The 18,288-nt window shown below is 41.9% G+C and overlaps 1 protein-coding gene across 8 annotated transcripts in view; it reads right to left on the minus strand.

Annotated features, from left to right (window-relative positions):
• Window positions 1-780: 780 nt before the first annotated feature.
• The window catches only part of aifm3 (AIF family member 3), a 47,208-nt gene continuing 29,700 nt past the window's right edge, over window positions 781-18,288 (minus strand). For 4 of the 8 annotated variants that reach the window (XM_090190242.1, XM_090190243.1, XM_090190241.1 and 1 more), the window contains 19 exons: window positions 17,206-17,429; window positions 11,554-11,770; window positions 11,301-11,410; window positions 11,056-11,165; window positions 10,901-10,945; window positions 10,713-10,809; window positions 9,069-9,181; window positions 8,489-8,575; window positions 8,193-8,284; window positions 7,924-8,054; window positions 7,632-7,747; window positions 7,031-7,102; window positions 6,473-6,536; window positions 6,217-6,293; window positions 5,846-5,963; window positions 5,347-5,445; window positions 4,759-4,834; window positions 4,453-4,557; window positions 781-3,961 (listed from right to left, as the gene is read on the minus strand). In XM_090190242.1, the coding sequence (XP_090046368.1) occupies window positions 3,919-3,961; window positions 4,453-4,557; window positions 4,759-4,834; window positions 5,347-5,445; window positions 5,846-5,963; window positions 6,217-6,293; window positions 6,473-6,536; window positions 7,031-7,102; window positions 7,632-7,747; window positions 7,924-8,054; window positions 8,193-8,284; window positions 8,489-8,575; window positions 9,069-9,181; window positions 10,713-10,809; window positions 10,901-10,945; window positions 11,056-11,165; window positions 11,301-11,410; window positions 11,554-11,770; window positions 17,206-17,236 (1,803 nt within the window). In that variant the 5' untranslated portion in view covers window positions 17,237-17,429 and the 3' untranslated portion in view covers window positions 781-3,918. Of the gene's footprint in view, window positions 3,962-4,208; window positions 4,230-4,452; window positions 4,558-4,758; window positions 4,835-5,346; window positions 5,446-5,845; window positions 5,964-6,216; window positions 6,294-6,472; window positions 6,537-7,019; window positions 7,103-7,631; window positions 7,748-7,923; window positions 8,055-8,192; window positions 8,285-8,488; window positions 8,576-9,068; window positions 9,182-10,712; window positions 10,810-10,900; window positions 10,946-11,055; window positions 11,166-11,300; window positions 11,411-11,553; window positions 11,771-17,205; window positions 17,430-18,288 lie in introns of all 8 variants that reach the window. The other 4 variants (XM_090190240.1, XM_090190239.1, XR_016484504.1 and 1 more) reach the window with 2 other exon arrangements.

The raw sequence follows: 18,288 nt of genomic DNA on the forward strand, positions 1-18,288 counted from the left end.
GGGACATTGCATTTGGCTTGCTGCTGTGCGTTCTGTGTGGCGCGTACGTTTGATTTATCGAAGTATGAGTCAAATTGTATGCATAGACAGAAATGGTAGCAGAAAGTAAATGTTTAACTTTTGTTACACATATATCCAGATGCTGCTGCTTACCTTTTTGTGCAACGACACTGTCGGTGTGATCAAGGCGTTAGCAATTTTGACGCATGCCTCGGAGCTCTGGTATCAACCATAACATCACAAGTTTACAGGCCACATCAGCCCTGCAGGTCACATTATGCTGGCTTGCAAAGTGATGTGTAATTCCTATTGGAATCCAGCCCGAGTTGGGATAGGCAACATTTAGAATTTGTATTACCCACAACCTGCATTTAGAATGAATGACTGGGTTGATTAGACTAAGGTAACCCACAAGACTTAACAGGAACAACCATTTCAGTAACGGTTGCAATCGTCCAAGTAACCGATTGGATTAGTTTAGAAAAACATTTAAGTAGCATAAAATTAATGAATCAAATGTACATTAAAAAATATATATATACACTTCTGCAATAGAGCATGCTGGGAAATATAATGATGGTTGTGGTTTTGGTGTAACACCACACAGAGTGAATGAATCAACACTGGAAGTGTTACACTGAAAAATCAGCACTAGGCGTCTCTGGTCAATTTGCTGTGTAAAAAGATCCTCTTTTGTAATTATTGTAAAGGGGCTTTGTGCCATTGACTTTAATAAAATATAGCTTTAATGCCAATACATACTGATAGCAGAACAGGAAACATTATTGAAGACTTTTATTTCAAAGTTTCCATTATTAAAAAAAACAAAAACTACCATTTAAGCTTCTCTGTATGAAGAATGTCTTTCAAAATGTGGTCTTGTTTTTCACCTCAGGGCTGAAGCATTTTGGAATCTTCAACATGCCAAAACGGAGATGGAAATACTTCCTCCTCTACATACAGTGCCTTGCGAAAGTATTCGGCCCCCTTGAACTTTGCGACCTTTTGCCTCATTTCAGGCTTCAAACATAAATATATAAAACTGTATTTTTTTGTGAAGAATCAACAACAAGTGGAACGACATTTATTGGATATTTCAAACTTTTTTAACAAATCAAAAACTGAAAAATTGGGCGTGCAAAATTATTCAGCCCCTTTACTTTCAGTGCAGCAAACTCTCTCCAGAAGTTCAGTGAGGATCTCTGAATGATCCAATGTTGACCTAAATGACTAATGATGATAAATACAATCCACCTGTGTGTAATCAAGTCTCCGTATAAATGCACCTGCACTGTGATAGTCTCAGAGGTCCGTTAAAAGCGCAGAGAGCATCATGAAGAACAAGGAACACACCAGGCAGGTCCGAGATACTGTTGTGAAGAAGTTTAAAGCCGGATTTGGATACAAAAAGATTTCCCAAGCTTTAAACAACCCAAGGAGCACTGTGCAAGCGATAATATTGAAATGGAAGGGGTATCAGACCACTGCAAATCTACCAAGACCTGGCCGTCCCTCTAAACTTTCAGCTCATACAAGGAGAAGACTGATCAGAGATGCAGACAAGAGGCCCATGATCACTCTGGATGAACTGCAGAGATCTACAGATGAGGTGGGAGACTCTGTCCATAGGACAACAATCAGTCGTATATTGCACAAATCTGGCCTTTATGGAAGAGTGGCAAGAAGAAAGCCATTTCTTAAAGATATCCATAAAAAGTGTCGTTTAAAGTTTGCCACAAGCCACCTGGGAGACACACCAAACATGTGGAAGAAGGTGCTCTGGTCAGATGAAACCAAAATTGAACTTTTTGGCAACAATGCAAAACGTTATGTTTGGCGTAAAAGCAACACAGCTGAACACACCATCCCCACTGTCAATGGTGGTGGCAGCATCATGGTTTGGGCCTGCTTTTCTTCAGCAGGGACAGGGAAGATGGTTAAAATTGATGGGAAGATGGATGGAGCCAAATACAAGACCATTCTGGAAGAAAACCTGATGGAGTCTGCAAAAGACCTGAGACTGGGACGGAGATTTATCTTCCAACAAGACAATGATCCAAAACATAAAGCAAAATCTACAATGGAATGGTTCAAAAATAAACATATCCAGGTGTTAGAATGGCCAAGTCAAAGTCCAGACCTGAATCCAATCGAGAATCTGTGGAAAGAACTGAAAACTGCTGTTCACAAATGCTCTCCATCCAACCTCACTGAGCTCGAGCTGTTTTGCAAGGAGGAATGGGAAAAAATGTCAGTCTCTCGATGTGCAAAACTGATAGAGACATACCCCAAGCGACTTACAGCTGTAATCGCAGCAAAAGGTGGCGCTACAAAGTATTAACTTAAGGGGGCTGAATAATTTTGCACGCCCAATTTTTCAGTTTTTGATTTGTTAAAAAAGTTTGAAATATCCAATAAATGTCGTTCCACTTCATGATTGTGTCCCACTTGTTGTTGATTCTTCACAAAAAAATACAGTTTTATATCTTTATGTTTGAAGCCTGAAATGTGGCAAAAGGTCGCAAAGTTCAAGGGGGCCGAATACTTTCGCAAGGCACTGTATCTAAGGAAATGATAAACAAGACCTCTTCAAATACAGATAACCAATATATGGTAAGAAAATAAAAGCAACAAGTTATTATTTTTTTTTGCAACAGGACCAACCCCAATGTGACCAGGCCTCAAACTTCAGTTCCCTGAGTTAGTAACAAAGAGCATTCATAGCCTTCAGCAAATATTACATGACCATATCTAAAAGAACAACAGTCATTTAAGTTTTGTTAGAAAGCACAGACATACCTTTTCTATTGCGCAAGCATTAACATAGATTAAAGTACATTTCAATTTCTCGTTTGTGCAATCCACAGATGTAGCATCTTAATTTGATCATCCCGATGCAGGAAATGCAAACTTGTAGTTAGTGTATTCCATTTTTAAAAAAGGCTTCTAAAAGTTTGACATTTCCACTTAAACGTTTCAGACTTGATTTGCCCTAACTAAAAATGTATCAAATTAAGATCCTGCATCTGTATGAGCAAGGCAACAAAGGTCACCACCAATAAGAAGGGATGCATTGTATTCCATAAAATAATGATTTGTAATCATATTGTGAGGATTTCACGTGTGCGTGCGCGTGCATGTACGCGTCAGGTGGGGAAAGGGACATTCAATTGCTGCAACTAAAGGATTATGTGCAGTTTATCGTATGATATTTGCATGGTTGAGGCAAACATTGCAGTTGAAGGTCTAATTGCAACGCTGACAAACCTAAGCGTCGTATTTGTGTGGCTTCGATAGGTAACAATGTCTTTGCTTCTATAAATTGGGGCTGAACAATCTTTAAGAAATCCTATTATTTCAACTACCAGATACTGTACCTGGTCTGTTTTAGCCCACATGAGCATACTCAACTAAATTAGTTTGACCTCAACCTTAGAAAACTCCAGTTTAAAATTGTACAGCCCGGTTTTGTTACAGTGTATTGAGGATTATAACTATATACAAAGTTGCATATACAAAAAAATGCAATAACCCTCTCCGGCCCTTTATAAACAAAGTGTACAGGTAGATGCATCATGCAGAAGCACAGAGACTGCATCCAGGATTGCTTTAACTGTGAAATCACAGAACATAGCCATGAGCACACAGTTCTGCCATTACGGCATTGGAGCGTGTTAAAACCGTGTATGGCTCAGGTTATTGGTAAGAATACAGTATGTAATCCATCACCGTAGACGTTCTCTGTCGAACCATCTCAGTCTCGAATCCAAGGGGAGTGACTCCAACAGTCCCAGACAGGGGTCTGCTGCTGTATGTCCACAGTATGGCTGCACGGCATCTCACCAGCACCAAACGTGTCCATATTCTAGTGTCCAACAGACCTCAGACGCACGGAGAGCCTGAGACGTGGAGATTCGCTCACTGCGACCCTTTGTCTATCAACCAAGACATGTCCCCTGTCCTGCAATGCAGAGGAAACAAAAACAACAAAAAACATCACTCAGAGTGCATATTATGCAGTTTAAACAAGAATGACCTGGATAATGTATTCTAGGCTCTGAACAACAGAAAACAAGAGTGTACGGCTGGAACTGAACTGCATGTATAGAATAAGCATGCCGAGGCAGATTTGTGTGTTCCAACAGTGTTTCACATGAGGGGATTGTTCGTGGAGGGATTGAGAAAGGCATGCGTCTTAGATTTCGTACTTGCGTTGTCGGGTTAACAGCCTTCATTTTGTGTGAGTGCACAATTAAAAAAATGAAAGATCAACATTAGAGAAAGTAAGACAGTGTTTACAGTAAAGCATTGCAGTACACATCTTCAAACGGACAGACACCCACTGGCAAATGTATGCAAACCCTCCTCTGCTTATTAACATAGGAGAATGTCTTTCACAGTTATCGCACATCATTTGGTAACATTTGTAGAGGAGCATAGACATGCACTTACTCAACATCTCGCTTTCTAATCGTCTTTCCGGACCCTAAGACCTCTGCCACACGGGATACAATGGGGTCATAGTTCATGCTGGCAACAGCAACCACTTCCTCACTCCTATAGGTGGGAGAGATACACCCGAACAACTTTTAGACAACAAACTCGGTTTAAGGGAGTTCATTCTATGGTAAGGATGAACTCTACTGGAATATATAAGAACTAAACATAACAACAACAAAAAACAGAGGATTTACTTTACAAAACAACCAGGACTGATGGCATCTCAGCAGATAGCCACGATGGTTTTTGGACACATACCTGGTGTAAAAGGCCACAAACTTTAGTTCGTCCACATCCCCTTGGATGACGACATCGTCAAAGCCCTCCCCGTAACCTTGGTGATAGAATAGATACACTTTAGGTTTGTAAACAGGGTGCCACACCACCACCATACATATCACAAATGGCCTACTTCTGAATCCTAAAATGACTGAAATGCCTCAGTGTCTGACATCACAGCTAGGTGGCAGTACTGGCACTACAATCTCAGAGGCATTTGGAGGAAAGCATTGGTAGTAGTCTTACCAACTCACTATTTGCAGATCCCCCCCCTACCTATTCAGTCCCAATGTAACGCTTCCCAAACAATGAATACAGTACATGAACAACACCTGTATAACTATGTGAACAACAAAAGAAATGAAAGTTTCCAACGGTTCAGTGGGTTAGACTGAGCATGGTGCTGGCAACACCATGGTTGAGGTTTTGAAACATGCACAGGCCACATACACTAAGTAGATGTGTCACTGTCACATTTGACAGTTCTGCCATGTGCTTTGGATAAAATCTGCTAAATGACTCTACCTGTATTAAATGATATTACTTGTGGAATGAGGCTCTGTTTACCTGCGTAGCGTAGGCTTTTCCCAAACATGGCTGACCAGAAATAGGGCACCGTTTTGATCTCAGTGGGTCTTCCCATCATGCCGAGCGCTGCCACTCTCCCTGTCAATCACAAACAAATAGAAAAAGGTCCCATAAAAACAATCCCCTGCAAATCCAGCCCCATACACGCAGCGGAGTGTTTGACCCTTTAGGGCAGGGCTGGGCAACTCCAGTCCTCCAGGGCCTGATTGGTGTCACACTTCTTCTCCATCCCTAGTGAACACAGCTGATTAGAATGTAATTTGATTAAACTGAAGATCATGATTAGATGATTATTGGAGTCAAGTGTGTTAGCTGGGGCAAAACTGTGACACCAATCAGGCCCTCGAGGACTGGAGTTGCCCACCCCTGCTTTAGGGGGAAATGTGAAAATTCTACCCCAAAATGATATTTTGGTATTTGTTTCATTATGATGCATTGTTTCCTTTAACACTTTATTAACACAACAATGAACACTTACCATGCACATGGGCCATTTGCCAGTGTGGGATGTTCACCTTCTTATTGCTCCGCCCCGGAAAAGGAAACGTCACAATGTCTCCTCCGGCATAGACACCATCAATGTTAGTCTGCATTGTCTGAGGGTTAGAGGGTTATCCAGAAGAATACAGGAGCCAATGTGGAAATCAGGAGTATCTCGTACTAGACAAGCCACCTGACAAATTAGGCAACTGATGAAAAACTCACGGCTCTAGCGCTACAAATGACCCAGCAACACTTGTGCATCATTGCAATAGAGTGGCACTGAAGTGAATTGTTTGACTGAAATGAGTGCATTCAAAGTATTTGTGCGTCATTAGAATTGTTGTGCGTCATCATTGTCGTTTCTACCTTGTTGACGGGGACGAAACCCTTGGAGTCCATGTGAACTCCGCTCTGTTTCAGGAATCCAGTGGCTGGGCCTGACCCTGCAGGTTGAAGAGACATCGACCACCATGAATTCACCACCGGGAATCAGGGTAACATTAGTGGTTGAGTTTGTTGAAGTCTACATTTACACTCCTGCACGGCCACTGAAATGAGCGAGTGTGCTAAAGTTGAGGCTATCGCGGAACGAGCGTATGTGTCTCTGAGCTGGCCACCTCACCTGTGCCAATAATACACACGTCCGCCCTTAGTACTTTCCCACTCTTCAGAACCACCTCTTTCAACTGTGGAACATAAAACAACAAAAAAACATTGACAAAAACAGTGAGGCAACACACACATAATATTACCACTAGATTACCCGCAGTTCTGCTACTTTACTGCTTGAGTACAAAGTATCTTTGTTTTGTTGCAAAACCAGTATTGGCACACGCTTCTTTTACTGAGTCACACTTCAAATGGAGGTTGTAACTGGTTGTTATCTGGGCTGCCTATCCTTTGCTTGTTGGCACTCTGTGGTCTACTCGGGTCAAATCACACCCATTCATCAGCGTTTAATGGCTGGATACCCATTCTCCTCTTCTCCCCAAGTGTATACTTGCACACTTCCTCTCATAGATTTGTGTGTCATTCGCAAAGAGGGAGTTTCCACCATAGCGAAATCCATGGGAGAGAATCTAGGCGAAGCCTGAGAATGGTCTTGACTGGCCAGCAGTGCGAAGGAAGGAGAGAGCCAACTGTGCATAATGTCATGCTGTTTCTCTCACTTTCGGAATACCTGTCCATGATGGCCAACCATCTCCGACACTTCATTCAACATGTAGAACTTCACCCTGTTCGTCTCAAACAGCTGAAAAGACAGACAGAGCCAGAGAGAGCACTGGGTTAAGGTTCATAAGATCAAAGCTACTTCTCAAAGAGTTAAGCTTAACTGGCGGTGAGGCGGCAACCCTCCCTATAAATAGCCTCTTCATAACGGATTATTAACACTATGTATTATGGTACAAGGCATGACTGTTTCCACAGTCTCCCTCTGCTGTGTCTTATCAGCAGGGAACATGCAGTGTTACATCAAAAACATGGTATACGGAGGCCCTACACACACATGGCCGTGCATGCATGCACACACCAGGGATACACCCGGTATACCCTCCCCTGAAAAAAAACAGGATTAAAATGGACAATATATACCTGATTGTCTAAATAAGTGCATGAGCACCGATAAGAATATACTGTACTAGACATATTCCCTTTTGGTGCCTGGTGCATTGAGCCCAAGGAACATGATTCACATGTATAGTATATGTTTCTATGTGTAGGAATGCAGATGAGGGTGTTCTAGAGGTATCAGGGCCATTTTCCCAGGGGCGGGTCCCTACCTTCATTATGGCTTTCCCTACTTTCTCCCCCAGAGCTTTCCGGAAAGGGACTGCTTCTATCCCAATGATGGAGACAGAGTGGGCCTTGTCAGTGAGAGCGGCAGCCACCTCCATACCTAACGCAGAACACTGATGATTACTCATTCACACATAGAAGTGCTACAGTGCTACTATAAATACAAAAGATTCCACAAGCTACAACTTTTAAGGCTTAACGTAGCCTTCAAGAACCGTTTATAAATATTCTACATATGTGAATTTACATCTACTGCATGTCTGTCATCTCTCTCACCAACAAATGATGTTCCCACAATCACAGCATTCTTGTTGTTGGCCAACCTGGCTACGTTATTAGCATCTTCAGGGGTCCTGAGGTGAAACACATTCCTAACGTCCTGGCCTTTATAGTTCAATGGCTTGGGTCTGACAAAAGACACAGAACAGTGGTATACCAGTGTCAATAGAACAATGACTCATGTCAAAACTGGTTATATCAATCACATCAGAATTGAATTCCATTTTATTGCATTCAACCAAAGACTATTTCCGGTCACTCCTCACTTGCTTCCTGTGGCAATGAAAAGCCTCCTGTATTCCATCCTAGAGCCGTCTTGAAAAGTCACAGCCTTCACCTTGACGTCCACTGCCACAGCCTATGGCATCCAAACATCACAGTTAGAAAGAGAACATGGGTGTCCCCAAGGGGATGTGTTCATTAGGGACACCAAACTAAAAGTTTTGCAATGGAAAGCTCAAATCTTCTCATTGGAAGATGTTCAGGTAGCCACTCCATTTCAAAACTCCCTACTTTACATGGATTCAAATGTAACCTATATAATCAGTGTTTCAGGTCTCACCTCCTTCTCCGTGAGAAGCTCGATGTCATGGGCTTGGAGGAAGTCTATGGAGCGCAGCCGGAGCTGCTCTGCTGTGCTCTCTAAGGACTGAGGGGGAGACAGTTAGTTACAGTACGCCACAGACTGGATTTTATGGGGTGACGTTTGTTAAGTTGAAATGTTATAGGTGAAGTTCATTGAAGAAATAGCACTTTTATGATGCTAACGCAACGTTAAATTGGTTGGTTTCGCTTTCAACATTATCCCAATTTAAATCGCAACGTCAGCAAACCGTTTTCCCATAGATATCACGGCCAAATGTCAACATTGGCCAGGACCAATATTATCCCAAGATTACAGGCTAAAGATGGGTTCAGGATGGGTTAATACTAGCAATAACAAAATGGTAAGTATTTTGGAGCATGACATCTCTGGGAAGAATATATAATCTGCTGTGAAACACAGTAGGGCATAACTGGTAGACCGTCGATCAGCAATTTCAACCATGCTTGTATCCAGAAGAACCCTCATGGACACTTAAGTCTTTATGGGGATAGTCCTTGTGTAGTCTCTGTGGTGTGCTCTGGATCTCTGTACAAACCTTACTCAGTTTAGGCCTGTCATAGGGTGGGTATTTGTCCATGGTGCACATGACAATGCGATCGGTGAAGCCCTCCTGTCTCAACGTCTCAGCGCACACCAGCCCTGCTGGACCTGGAGGCACAAGACACTGGTTTAACGTCTATGTAGGATCTTAGATCCTTGCTATCCGAACTGAACCCATGCTCCGTTTACCAGAACTATTTGAGAGAGAAAAATAATAGTGAATCGGAGCGTGGATTCAGTTTAAAATACCAGACACAATCTTAGAGCGGTGTAAACAAACAAAACTTGGCCAAAGAGCATAAAATATGTTTAAAAAAGTTTTCAAAAAGAGCACCATGAATAGGGTTGCAAAGGGAGGGTATATTACTGGAAACTTTCTACGTTTACCAGTAAACTACCAGAATGTTGGTATCTTTCAAGGGTTTCATGTAATCTACCACAAGACATCTAGTGGCACTTTTGGGTACTTCAGATTATCACAAGTCTATGTAATTATCTCTGTTCCTCTGTGTGGCCTTATCACATGTAAAAAAAAAAATACACAGTGCACAAAACATTAGGAACACCTTCCTAATATTGAGTTGCACCCTCTTTTGCCCTCAGAACAGCCTCAATTGGTCCTCTAGGAGGTGTCGAAAGCTTTCCACAGGGATGCTGGCCCATGTTGACTCCAATGATTCGCACAATTGTGCCAAATTGGCTGGATGTCCTTTAGGTGGTGGGCCATTCTTGATACACATGGGAAACTGTTGTGTGGAAAAACCCAGCTGTGTTGCAATTCTTGACACACTCAAACCTGGCTGGCACCTACTACCAAACCTCGTTGAAAGGCACTTCAATATTTTGTCTTGCCCATTCACCCTCTGAATGGCACACATACACAATCCATGTCTCAAGTCATAAAAAAATCCTTCTTTAATAACCCATCTCCTCCCCTTCATCGACACTGATTGAAGTGGATCATCAATAAGGGATCATAGCTTTCACCTGGATTCACCTGGTCAGTCATGGAAAGATGTCTTAATGTTTTGTACACTCAGAGTATATTAAATAATTTAACAAGAGGATTTTAAAATAAAAAACAGAATGACAAAGCTGTAAAATATTATCCCAAATATAAACCATTAACTTAGTGAATACTAATGTTGTTTAATGTGAGGGTTTCAGCATGAAATATAATTCATATAATGTTTTATAAACTTGTATTTATTTTACTATGTCAATACGTATTTGTTGTCACTGTTTTGGCGTCAACCTGGTGGCAGTTGTGAAAAAAGTCGATAGTTGGAAGAGTTGCAGAGTTAATTGAAAATAATGCCATTGTTGATGCTTTTTTCATTAATTAGGCTATCTACTAGAAACTCATGGACAATATTGACACGGATATAATAAATGAATACTGTATATGAATACATTTTTGGAAAGTTATTCGTATAAATGATCAAAGTTACAATAAATTGCCATAGATTTTCTGTTAATTACCAAAAATGTTGGTAAATTACCAGTAGCTTTGCAACACTAACCATCACCTAAAAACCTGGCTGTTGCGGTAATGTTTGGGAGCTGCCATCTATCCTTTTTTGGAATACTCAGGACCAGCTGTGTGTGAGTGCAAGGAGATGCTCAATGGCCAACTCACCTGATCCAACGATGAGGATGTGGCTGAAGCCAGTGCTGGAGTTAATGACTGCTGAACATCGGGCCATGGCCTTTGACCTCTTCTGTGACTGAAGATCCTGGAAGATAAAAATGTTTGCCAGGTCAACAAAGGGGAATCAGTTGTTTGAGAACAATGATCTGTTCTAGATTGTCCCAGAATATCTTTACCTGTTTATTAGCGCGAATTATCACCTTGTCCTTTTCAACTCGGACCTGAAGCAAACAGACATGAGCGATGTGTACACGGTTTTTGACGATGCTTAGAGACAGTATGTGAAGGCAGGGAATGTGAATGGCACGGCGAACCAAACGAGGAAGGTCACCTGGAAGGTGGGCAGGCTGTCCAGCCCAGGAAAGTCCTCAATGTCTCCTGTAGCGATGTTGAAACAAGCTCCGTGCCAGGGGCAACGCACGTGCCCTTTGGACAAGACACCTGCAACACACAAAGATATGTATTCCACTGTATCATACACCAATCCACCTCAGAGCTTGTTTATAACAGAAGACAGCAAAAAGATACCATACCAATATTACATCAAACAAGCAAACAATGCAGAACCGGACTCACCTTTGACCAGCGGTGCCCCATAATGTGGACACTTGTGCCCAATGGCAGAAAACTCTCCATGTTCTTTGATGAGCAGCGCTCTGCCACTTCCCAAATCAACCTCTCGCATCCTAGGCAGGGATAAGAGCGCACACACACACACACACACACACACACAGGAAGAGAGAAAATATCTGAGTGAAAAAAAGGACTGGTTGCAGCCATAACAATTCCAGGTGATTGACCGGATATGTTGTCTTTTGTGTGGCCTTACTGTCCATTTTCCATGTCCTTGACATGACACACTGAGGCCTCCACGTAGTCGCGGGGTTTGTAGAGCCGAAGGGGTGCGGCAGCGGCGTCCTCGTCGGAGCAGTGTCCCAGCGCTCCGTTTGGCCTGCAGTCAGAGAAGGGGCTTGCCTTTCCATTGGGTGACATCACATCTGCTTCCTTGTCTTTCTCCAAGAGGGTAAGCTCCACTTTCACCTCAACTGCAGGACAGACCATTAGAAATATGAAACACTTTTCAGGCTGATCTTCGCCCAGTCACTTGTTTTTAATCTTATCATACGGTACAGTTCATCATTTTCACCCACATCCTCCTCCTCAACTTTTAAGCCACCAGCCACCCCTGATATTCTTATTCATTTTCCCTTTGATTACCATACCCAGCAGACTCCCAATGGAGAAGGGTTTCTGTATCGAATGAAACCGACTTGATCATGAAAATGATTTTGCTGTGTGACAACCTGCTGTGTGACAAAAGGTCCAGCACAGTCATTCTGAATTCCCTGTAAAAATACCCTTTTGAGTGACTAAAATACACTACATACAAAAGTATGTGGACACCTGCTCGTCGAACAGCTCATTGCAAAATCATGAGCATTATAATGGAGTTGGACACCCCCCTGCTATAACAGCCTCCACTCTTCTGGGAAGGCTTTCCATTAGATGTTGGAACATTGCTGCGGGGACTTGCTTCCATTCGGCCACAAAAGCATTAGTGAGGTCGGGCACCGATGTTGGGTGATTAGGCCTGGATCACAGTCGGCGTTCCAATTCATCCCAAAAGTGTTCGATGGGGTTGAGGTCAGGGCTCTGTGCAGGCCAGTCATGTTGGAAGCACACTAATCGACAAAACATTTCTGTATGAACCTCGCTTTGTGCACAGGGGCAATGTCATGCTGAAACAGGAAAGGGGCCTTCCCCAAACTGTTGCCACAAAGTTGATAGCACAGAATCATCTAGCATTTAATTGTATGCTGTAGTGTTAAGATTTCCCTTCACTGGAACTAAGGGGCCTAGCCATAACCGAGAAAAACAGCCCAGGTAGCTTCTCCTGGCATCTGCCAAACGGTGAAGCGGGATTCATCGCTCCAGAGTCCAATGGTGGCGAGCTTTACACCACTCCAGCCGATGCTTGGCATTGCACATGGTGATCTTAGGCTTGTGTGCAGCTGCTCGGCCATGGAAACACATTTCATGAAGCTCCCGACAAACAGTTCTTGTGCTGACGTTGCTTCCAGAGGACAGCCGATTTCTACTCACTAAGCGCTTCAGCACTCGGTAGTATGCTTGATTTTATACACCTGTCAGCAATGGGTGTGGCTGAAATAGCCAAATCCACTAATTTGAAGGGGTGTCCACATCCTGTTTGCCATGTAGTGAATCACCCATAATATTTTGGGGGAATAGAAATGCTCAAAATTTGAGAAAAATGTATCTCTCTCTCATAGTTAATTACCAGGAATTAACTTTTTTAATTATTTACTACCAGAAAAGACAGGCTGAGTGGGAGAAGAGCTTATATTTATGAGCTCGCTTGACTGACAGCTCCATGTCAAGCAACTTGGAAGCAGAGACCAGTGGTGCAGTAAAATCATCTCAAGCAAATTTGGTGATGCACAAAGCAACTCAAACAACATTTAAATTGCATCGATGATGTCAATTTGTTATATACATCTCCAGTTTGGCATGTCTGTTATGGTCGGTTCACAGCAGCACTGACGGCTGAGTTGACATGACAACTGTGTCAGAGTTTTGACTGACCCCCCCTTTTTGTTCCATGCTGGCTGAAGACCTAGCTAGCCAACACCAGACACCGATGAAAAAGGAAACATAAGTATCTTTGCCATAGACAAATAGTGTAAACTTTTCATTATATTTGCAGATAAACCACACCTCTCTGCAAACACACCTTCTCTGACATTGGTTAAAAGGCTGTACTCATTTAAATTAGGTAAGAGAACATCATGTTACCATTGGTGTATTTAAATAAAAAAAAGAGTTAGAGTGATGTCACTATCCCCTTAATAATCCCGCCTCCTGAATCCAAGTGTTGGACATGGGGGAGGGGACCAGTAACTTTATGATCACACTTTATCAAACGTAGAGGCAACAGTCACTGTTCATACTTTGGTCATCATACTTTGATCTGGTTTCATCCAAATATCATCCAATTTCATGAAAAACATGATTTTGACAGTTCAGATACAGTATATATTTAGGATCACTACACTATGCATTAGATATGTTCCTGAATAACATACAAGCCTAAGTGGATGTGTGGGTTTATTTGTTGTGAGGTGCCCAAGAGAAATTTGATGACAGTTGCCTCTGGGGTTTGTTTTTCTTCATTCGAAGAAATGGTTTTGTAACCCGTTTTCACTGCAGCTAGCTTTATCTCTTCGGCTGGAGAAATGTGCTGACCATCCGGTTCTTACATGGTAATCTGGCAGGAATGTTCACCTGCTGAGCGAGTCTTAATTAAAATCACTGGAAAATCATGAGAGTGACTGCAATCGCAGGAGAGGAAAGGGGAGAGGCTCCATCCCCAGACTAATATGGGATCTTTATTTTTGCGAGATATATTATAGAATCTTACATAAGAGGAATTCACAATTTGTACATTAGAGATTTGCTATAGAGATATATATATTTTTGATGATCTTTCTTTTGATTTTAAATAGCACAAAATCACATCCACAGATCAGGACCATTCTGAATCCATAAGTTGATCCTCAACCATATTGCTCCATGCTGAAGTCAGAATCTCTCCTAAAACATCAGATGCATCTTTAAATGTCCAGTAATTGCCACATGTATTTGATAAGAGATATACAGTATACAAATACAATGAAGAGTAACACCATAATTTAACATGAAACAACAAACTCAATCATTATTTCATTAAATCAATCTAATGTAAGCCGGCACAACCCATTCATGTGCATTAGCAATTTTTTTTAAAATATTTTAAAATCATCATTAAAATCATATAGAACGTGTATATTATGGTCCTCTACTCATCTTCTCCTGGACAGGGGTTTATTTGTCAATGATTAGCAAACGATGTCAGATGACTCCGTCCTAAAAACCTGTTACCTTTAACTGAGTCTTTGGCGATCTGCCCATGATGTGTAGCTGTGTAACCAAGCCATTGCTTTCATACTGTAAATAACATGCATGAAGTGTCATTTTTACCATCATACACATTGCTAAAAAAAAAAATATGGGTGCTTTGCAGTTCTATATATGACCTTTTCTTCTAGCAATGCAAACTGCTTTGTTTTTGGATTCTACCTGCTTAGTTAAGGGACCTTTCTCTCCACTGAGATTCTCCAATGCATCAACGAGGAAAACTGAGCGAATTGTACACCTCAGGACAAACATACCCTTGCTTGTCATTGAAGGAAGAGATACTCCGACATAGAATGCAGTCTAATCTGCATTCTCATTGAAGGAAGAGATACTCCTACATAGAATGTAGTATAATCTGCATTCTCATTGAAGGAAGAGATACTCCTACATAGAATGTAGTATAATCTGCATTCTCATTGAAGGAAGAGATACTCCTACATAGAATGTAGTATAATCTGCATTCTCATTGAAGGAAGAGATACTCCTACATAGAATGTAGTATAATCTGCATTCTCATTGAAGGAAGAGATACTCCTACATAGAATGCAGTACCATCTCCCCTATCCCTCTCCCCTATCCCCCTTTCCCACACACTTCTACTATTCTTTTCATTCAGAAGCATCATGTGCTGCATCTTTTTGAGTGGGCATTGATGGACTTTCCAGTCTTAGAAACAATTCCGCGTTTACAATATGTTGCTGAAATATTTTATTGGACCAAATTGAGGGGCAACGTGCATGACATCTCAGCTCCCACTAACACATCTGCTTTTCACTGATTCTGCAGAAACTCTGTGTTCTGGAATATTTTGACTAAGTCCACGTTTTGTTCTGGAATTTGCAGCATCATGACAATACACTTAGAGAATCACCATCATCTTCAATGTTCCTCTTCACGATTGAACGTTTAACTCTAAATACAATGTAACAATAAATACAGGAGTCATTACAATACATGCTAATCTGTATTTACAGGAATAACTACAGAGTAAGGGCACTAAATGTAAAGTTTTACCCTGATGGTGTGATACTGTGTTTTACAGATTGAAAACATGTATTTATCTCACATTGTGTAAAATCAGTTTTTGTCTGGTTCAGTGTCTGATTTTGTTGACTATACTGGTGCTCATCACTGTTGTGTCCAAGGTTCCATTCAGGGGCCCATTTGTTTCCTACAGACTCGGACTAATTAGACTTTCACTGTGAGGGGCATCTATTCCAACACACCACCCTCAAAACAATCTCCCTATAGTACTGGAGACAAGTTCCCTATCCCCTACACATTATACTGTATATTGCGGTGGTTGTTTTTGTGAAAATTATGCTTAAAAAAACAACACAAAAACAAATTAAAAATCGCTCTCCCTATGCACCGTTGAAAGTCAAAGATTTAAGAACAACTAGAGATTTTTTAAAAATTATAATAAAGTAATGCGTTTGATTTTCAACACTTACTGCCCCCTCCAACAAGCTGACTGCATTTAAACAGTGATGTGTTTGCTTTGAAACAGCCATACATCCGCAATCCTACATTTTCAATTTCACTGCTACAGTAATGCAGCCAAATCAGACCCGGTGACTGAGATAGCGTAGCTACCCTTCATAAGTGTCTTAAATGACATCAAATGTGGGATGTCGGACAAATTTCAATGCTAAGAAATCCGAGGTCGTTCTTTTCGCCTGTCACCTTGCTCGAACCCATACTGTAAATAACCTTGCTCATTTGTCCACCAATGTAAAGCCTAGGGCCAGAAACGTTGACGTCTTCTTTGACCCTGACCTGAAGCTCGAGTTGCATGCAGCTCGGCGTTTAACAGGCACCAGGAAATGTAACCATGGCACATCTATTTTGGATTCTCTACATTCTCTATGTTGAGAATAGATTTTAAAATTGTATTAAAATCACATTTAAGGCTTTATTAGCTCCTTCCTATAACTCTGATCTTTGACCTCCCTACGAGCCAGGACACAGCCTGAGATCCTCTTGGCAGGGCATTGTGGACCATTCTAAAGTCTAGGTTGAAAACGAAAGGAGACCAGGAATTTGCCATGAGGGGCCCTAGACTTTGGAATGGTCTGCCAGAGGACATCAGGCTTGCAGATTCAGCATCTCTTTTGAAATCCCTACTGAAGACACACTTCTATAAAGATGCATTTGAAATCCTACATTAAAAGTATGATTTTAACTAGCTATCTTTTTTCATTCTCCTTCCTCCGGTCTTTGTTTGTACTTTTCATTTTATGACGTGAAGCACTTAATTATACAAATAAAGTTCTTATTATTACATTGTGCCGTACATTTGAAACTCATATTTGACTATGCAACCCTTTTGAAGGAATGGCAATTGAGAGCATAAGAATTCATCCTCCACAAAATGCCATGCTACAAAAGGCAGTCGGGAGGGGAGTTTGTATGACCTATATATATATATATAGCTGGAGAATAAGTGGCAATTATTCCAGGATTTTAAAGGAGGGAAGGAAAACGGGATGGGGAAGGTGGGCACCTGGTTTGCTTTTGGAGAGGCATCCTCCCATGATGGGCCCAGGGTAGAGCCAGGAGGTCTGGCTGGAGGAAGCCCAGGGGAGGTGAGGGGGAGACAGGGTCAGATCCTGGGGTTGGGTTGCTGGGTTGGGAGGTAACGATGACAACGTTGAAATGGGGGTATCAGCACGTGCAGGTGTAGGTCCAGGCCAGCCATCGTAGACCTCAGCTCCTCCACATCACCACCTGGGAAGAGGGAGAGTGATAAACAACAGAGTGTCTGAAAAGCCCAGTGGAGGCTGGTGGAGGGAGAAAAATGTGTTGATTACATTGAGCCCGTCCACACATTTATCCCTCCACCAGCTACGCTGGAAAAGCCCGAACATCAGACAGCACCACTAGACAGCTCTATAAAAGCTTTTCACATGACTACTCATCATTCTATTTCAAATACTTGTTTCGATGTCTCACTATGGAAATGCGCCTAGGCGTGTCCATAAGCTCGAAGTATCCAATCACATAGCGTCTGTTGGAGACAGACAGGTCGAGTGGCGAATGAGGTGAGCCCCTCTCGAGTTTGAAGTTTTAATGTCACATGCACAAGTACAGTGAAATGCCTTTCTTGCATTAACCCCAACAATGCAGTAATCAATAACAATGTAATACTAAAAATAACAAGGTAGAACAAAAACACATGAGAGAAGAATAAGAACACGATAATGTAAGTAAACGTACTATGTACAGGGTCAGTTCCAGCACCATATTTACAATGTGCAGGGATACTGGATCAATGTAAACAGAGTAGCAGCAGTGTACTGTATATGATGATTGTATGTGAGTGGGTGTGTAGAGTCAGTATAAATGTATGTGGATATTATGTGTGTGTGTGAGCAAATGATGGAGTGAGTATGTGTGTTGGATTGTCAGTGTGCGTAAGTGTGTAGAGCCCTGTGAGTGTTCATAGAGACAGATAGTCCGTGTAGCCAAACTGGTCATTCTGGCCTCTTTGCTACAGCGCACCTTAGCAAGGGTAGCTGCTAGCTAGCTAACGCAGCACTAGCCTCGCGGCTGTAGCGTTCCCACTGTGCACATCCTAGCTAGCTTT

This window comes from Oncorhynchus mykiss, chromosome 11 (genome assembly GCF_057628025.1).
Source record: "Oncorhynchus mykiss isolate SJ-2025 chromosome 11, ASM5762802v1, whole genome shotgun sequence".
NCBI lineage: Eukaryota > Metazoa > Chordata > Actinopteri > Salmoniformes > Salmonidae > Oncorhynchus > Oncorhynchus mykiss.